Source organism: Talpa europaea, assembly GCF_964194135.1.
Source record: "Talpa europaea genome assembly, chromosome: 6".
In the NCBI taxonomy this organism is placed as follows: domain Eukaryota; kingdom Metazoa; phylum Chordata; class Mammalia; order Eulipotyphla; family Talpidae; genus Talpa; species Talpa europaea.
This window is the reverse complement of record NC_140072.1, coordinates 63676678-63682677: the sequence shown is the minus strand read 5'-3', so window position 1 is coordinate 63682677 and position 6000 is coordinate 63676678. Positions and strand designations below refer to the sequence as shown.

General features: G+C 45.2%; 1 protein-coding gene across 10 annotated transcripts in view; it reads left to right on the top strand.

The window, feature by feature from the left end:
* Positions 1-1704: 1704 nt before the first annotated feature.
* The window catches only part of EHBP1 (EH domain binding protein 1), a gene marked incomplete at its 3' end in the record, with an annotated part of 325825 nt that continues 321529 nt past the window's right edge, over positions 1705-6000 (top strand). For all 10 annotated transcript variants that reach the window (XM_084235967.1, XM_084235974.1, XM_084235973.1 and 7 more), the window contains exon 1: positions 1705-1924. In XM_084235967.1, the coding sequence (XP_084092093.1) occupies positions 1821-1924 (104 nt within the window). In that variant the 5' untranslated portion in view covers positions 1705-1820. The remainder of the gene's footprint in view (positions 1925-6000) is intronic.

Below are 6000 nucleotides of genomic sequence, written 5' to 3'. Positions count from 1 at the left end.
CCCGGCGCCGGGCAGCGTCGCTGACGGACACCCACCTTCTGTAACCAGGGGCCAGTTCACTATAAACACTCCTTGCTTTTCCCGCCTATCGCTTCTCCCTCCGGGCCAATCAGAAGGGTGGGCGGGACCGTCCTTCGAGGGTTCCACATTTTTTTCAAAAGAAGGCTAGTCTTGGTGCCGCGTTCCGACTGGGGGAAAAACACCGCGGGCCTCGGGGGTGGGGCCCCGGTGACGGGCACCCGGACGGGCCAGTGACGCGCCCCGCCTCCCCGCGGCCCGGCGCCGAGCTGGGCGGGACGTGCGCGGGCCCCGGCCAATGGCGGCGGGGCGGGCGGAGGCGGCGCCGCCGCGGGCAGGGTTCGTGTGAGCGGCGCGGCGGGGGAGGTAATGACGGTGGCGGCGGCGCAGGCCGGCGGGGGAGGGGGAGCTGGGCGCTGAGCGCGGCGCTGGCCGGGTCTGGTCGGGTGGGGGACGGTCACGGGGCGACTCCACCCGGGCGGGGGCGGGCGTGAGGCCGCCGTCCGCCCGAGGGGCTGCAGACCCGGCCCCCGCGGGCGTCGCGGCTGGCCCGGCCGTTCCATGTGGCTCCGGCGGGGATGGAGGACTCGGTGGCGGCGGCGGCGACTGCTGCTGCGGCGGCGACGGAGGAGCGGCGCTGAGGAGGGAACCGGGCCAGACCCAGCCCGACAGCGGGATTAGAGGTGTGAGGAGGGGCGGAGCCGACGCGCCCGGGGCCGGGGCTCGGGGACCAGCCTGGGGGCTGGCGGCGTCGCCCGGGTGACAGCGGCCGCGGGAGCCACCCCCGGCGCCTCCGGGGGACCCGGCTGGGCTCGCGGCGGGAGGCTGGAGGCCGGCGACCGCTCCCTGAGGAGGGGACGGGAGGGGAGGGGAGCCCCCCACCCCGCGCGTGCACTTGCCCGCTCGGCCACCGCTGCGCGTCGGGCGGGAGTTGCCTTTCCCCCGGGCTGGCAGCCACGGTGAAGGGGGCCCGAGGGGCCTGGCGCCGGGGTGCCGCCCGCCCTCCGCCGCGGGACGCGCTCCGCCGCCCCGTCCCAGCCCTCCACCGCGGGCCGAGCGGCAGCGTCCTCCCGGCTTCCTGACTTGTTCCGAGCACATAGTCTAGGACTGGAGACTATTAATTATCGGCTGAAAAACACCAAAGTTTATTTAAAATCCTCCGCCCCTCCCTCTGACTGGCAATGGACATTAAACAGCATCCCTAGACTTTCCCGCTCTGCTCGCCCTTCTGCGATGCTTAGGACGGGAGCAGGGCCCGGCTTGCACCTCTTGGTGGTGGTTGCTGCTGGTTACCTGCTGTGTTGCGCCACGTTTTCGGTGTGAATTTTAATTTCTTCTTAGTGTCGTGCATCCCTGATGTTACTGGCTCTTGAGGTTGCTGTTTTGTTTCATTGTTTGAAAAACATGCAGGGTACTGGGGTTGTCTTTTGCGGTGTTATCTAATAGGGGTGGTTAGTCACTTCTGCTTCTCTCACATTTTTTCTCTTTGTTTTTCTTTTCAGCCCTTCAGAATACACACCATATAGCCCCCGAGTTGGAATGGTGATGTCTCCATGAGGGAACCTCCTCTCACTCATCGTGTCATGCGTATCATACTGTTCTTCACTGGGCCATTCATCTAAAATGGGATTTACCCTGTGAATCAGGGAGAAGACTTGTGGACCCCAAACAGCATTTCAAGTTGTAGTTGCGTTTTTTAAAGTATAGACATAGATGCAAAACTCCTTTGCTTTGGACCCTCTGCTTTGTTAAGGCTGCTGTATTGCAAACCCAGAATTGCTCCAGTGTACTGACTGGTCATCATGGCTTCAGTTTGGAAGAGACTGCAGCGTGTAGGAAAACATGCATCTAAGTTCCAGTTTGTGGCTTCCTACCAAGAACTGATGGTGGAGTGTACCAAGAAATGGTAAGACATGCCTGGGGGGTAGAGTTTGCTGTGCTGTGGCCTAAGCTTACAGTGGCCTAAACTCTGCTTCTTCTGAGGACGGATTTACCTTTCTCTCGTGCACAAGTGTGCAGAAACTGGGCGAGGTGCAGATGACGCTAACAAGTACTGTGGTGTGCTGCTGGTACTGACCCTGTGGGTTTTAATTACAGAACTTCAGTGCCGCTCAGAGAACTGTAAGAGCATACTAAGTTCAGTAAAGTTGGTCTCTAGGATGTTCATCTTTGGTGTTAGAATAAGTTTGTGGTTTTTTAAATCAGTTTAAGGGAATAATGGCTATTGAAATAAATATAAGCATATATGTATGTGTTTAATGTAACAGTCATGTGTGAGTGTTAATATAGAAATCTGTGTACTTGTGGGGTGGTGGTAGTTTTATTTTGTTCTTGAGTTTTCATTTTTCTTAGCTTAGGATAAAGAATTTTTTATTATTTGAATACTGGAATGCCAGTCCACACAATGTTAGAAATTCTTTTGTTATATGCTTAGTCAGGCAACTGTGTTTTATTTTAATTGCCTAATGGGATACATTTCTTGGCCGACTTAAGGAAGCAATTAGTAGTGCTGGTCTTTGATTTCCTTCTTTTCCACTTGAGCAAAGTAAATTTAGGACTTTCTTTTCACTGTTCTGAATGATAAGAGGAATTCTTATTTAGTGAGAGAAAAAAAGTTAATCTTAAGCAAATGGTCTTTTGGGTTTTGATTTATTGCAGCGATTAAGCAGTACTGCTGCAAAAATAAGTCCATTTCATTGTCCACAAGGACTATAATCTCATGTTGTATTAACCTCTCTCTTTAACATCCTCTTTAGTAGATGGGAGAAAAAAATAGCTTGCTCTAGTACTCTTATAGCATATTTTAATGTGAAAAAAACTAGTTGGAATACTTATTTGGAAATAATTTCTGAATACTTTTCATTTGAACTTGTTAGGAATGTTATTTTTATGGGCAGTTCAAGAAACGCTGCACTGTGGCTCTAGAGTTGAATATGACATAATTCCCTACCCTCAAGGAGCTCACAGTCCAGGGTAATTACAGTAATGAATTCACTGTGATAGGTGCCATAATATAAATGTGTATGAAGCAAGGGTTTTAATTTCATTTAACAGTTGGCTATCCTAGGGGACAGGTTATTTAACTTCTCAGTGATTTCGTTTCCATATCTACAAGGTAATAATGGTACTCCTTCATAAGAAGGATTATTGTGAAGATTAAATGTATTGATACATGCTGGGAACAGTGTCGGGCACATAGTAAATGCACAATTAGTGCCATTATTACTTACAAATCGGCAGAGAAGAAAATAATCAACTCTCTAAGGGTAGAGAAGGGATCTTAGGATGGCTTCCTGGGATCTGAGCTAGGTGTCAAAAGAGTCATAGTAGTCGTCTGGGAAGCCAAGGGGAAGGAAGTGAAGGACACATGTCATACTGAAGCAATAGTCCATGTAAAAGCATGGCAGCGTTAAGTACCATGGGGTCTGCTGGAAATTGAAGCGTTATGTGTAGTTTGATATTGAGGGGACTCAAAGGGCATGATGGGAGAGAGTACAACAGGATATGATGTTTGAGAGGCAGCAGGATTCAAACATGGAAAGTTGTGTGTCTTTATTACTTGGACTTTATTCTGTGGGTGATGGGGACATGGTGAAAGGTTTTAAATGGAAGAGACATTCAGTTTGCATTTGGATAACTGGAGTAAGAATCATGGCGGAGAAGGTGCTTGGAGGTAGAAGTTAGTTAGGGTAGTTGTGCAATAGACAAGGTATGGGAAAAAACTTGGACTGAGGCAGTCACTGGCAAGGGAATGGAGAGAAAAGACTGGAGGAATGCTTAGTACACAAAATAGATAGGACTTGCTGGTCATTTCAGTTGAGGGTCTGGAAAGGATAGGAATGATGGAGATGGAAAGATCTACGTTGACATGCAAGTTTTTAGTGTGGAAGACCGGGCCTATTGCTTAGGGTCCTGGTGATAAATTCAGATTAGGCCCAATTTTTCCTTATGTCCTATAGGGTTTTTCTTTTTTCTTGTTCCTCATTTTGATCCTTGTATGAAATCTTTAATTATTAGATGTGTGTGTGCTGAATTAGAACCTAATTGAAGAAAGACTAAAGAGTAAACATGGGTACATAGTCAGAACTTTTTTTTATCAGTACTTTTGCATTTTAGATACTTGGGTATGGAAGAATAAGAGGAGGGAAGAAAATTTAGGGATGCCAATTGAATAAAGGGAAAAGTTATCAATCATAGCATTTAAGTTTAATTGCAAGTGTACAGAGAAAAAAATGTATCTGGTGAAAATTAAAGAATAAAGAATAAACTATAAAAACAAACAACATTCCATTGGGATCCTCTGGAAGTAACTTGTGCATATAGTTGTCATTGCCTTTTAGAGCTTTGTTACTCCGTGTTTTCAGAGAAGAACATTTGCAACACCTGGGAACCTATTAGAACTGTGGACTCTCAGACCCTGCCCTAAACCTACTGAATCACAATCTGTATTTTAATCTGATGCACGGTATATATATTAACATTTAAGTAGCAGTATTTTAAAATACTATTTTCAGTGGTACCAAGTGCCCACTCATGACTGTAGGATAAAATATATTCAAAATGCAATGGCTTCCATATGAATTTGAAATTCAAGCAAATAAAAATGGGATTCAGGAAAGGCATAGAATGTTGTTGGAAGAGGTTAATGGGAATCAGGATATGTTTTTCAAGATAGAATGTGTAATATCTGTGATTAAGAAGAAAAACATTTTTCATATTTTTTTTGTTATGTCTGCAGGGTATGAACCTGAGCAATCTTTTTTTTTTTTTTTAGATGTAGTCTATGAGCAAATTCAAAGTCCTTTACCCTTGATCAAAGGAAGGATGCTACAGGTTAGAGGATTTGTGACTTCTGTTTTCTTAAACTTCTCTTTGTTGTCTTTTTTTTTTTTTTTTTTTTTTTTTAGTATTTTGCCTTTGCCCTGGCTGATGCTGCTTGGGTTTCATTAGTTCAGCAGAACCCTCTTCTAACTCTTGCATGATGTAGTGGTTCTAGAACTTCAGTCAGGAACAAAACCTACACTGACTTTTAGTCATCTGAGAGGAATCTATAATATGAGATCCTATTCTTCCTAATCCCTTGATTGCCATGTAAAGGGGCTCTAGAAAATTTGGAAATGATAGGGGTTTATATCTGTTAACATTTAATTGTTAACCTTGTGTAAATGATATGTGTTGGTGAGAGGTAAGACTAGCCATTAGAGATGAGTTTGAGAGAGAGGGGCTGTGCTGTCCTTTCTCTCTTACTGTCTATTCTGTTCTTATAACCTGCAGACCTTTAGATGTCTTAAGTATTCACTATATGAGCTCTCAATGGCTATTTAATTTAGGTACTAAAGGCAACTACTTGAAAGTAGGCAGGTTTGCAGAATTAAATTCTGGTAGGAGCTCCCAGATATATAAGAATCATGTACGAGCCTGTGTTATGTTTTCCATATATATGTCTGTATCATCTATATCAACATATTTTATCTGTGTTTATATTTCCTCTATTTAATTCTACTTATGGCACTCAAAGTATTCAGATGCTCTAGACTTTCTCCAAAGAGGACAACTAAAATTCTAGAGGTGCAAAAAGGTGTATGTGTGTATATCCCTGAAAGTAACTACTTTCTTGCATTGTTCCACACGTTTTTGCAAACCTTGTGATCTCAGGATTTGAAAAGTAAGAAGGGGAGCTCTTCCCAGTGCTTTAGTTTGTGATTCTGGCCTGTTAAAATATATAAATTCCTTAATTTGATGTTCCAGGCTTTCTGTAGCTGATCCCAATTTCATTTTCAATGGTCTGTTAGAATGGTAGATGCACCTTAAGTATTTTTTTTAACATTTTTATTTTATTAGATATTTTTACATTGTCGTTCATTTTTGTACAGTGTTTGATTGCACCTCTCAGGTTTTGTCCCCATGAAATTACAACCAAAAAGACCCGGTGAACCATCATCATAGATTCTTGTGCTCTTCCCTCCTGTTTTGATCCCTTTC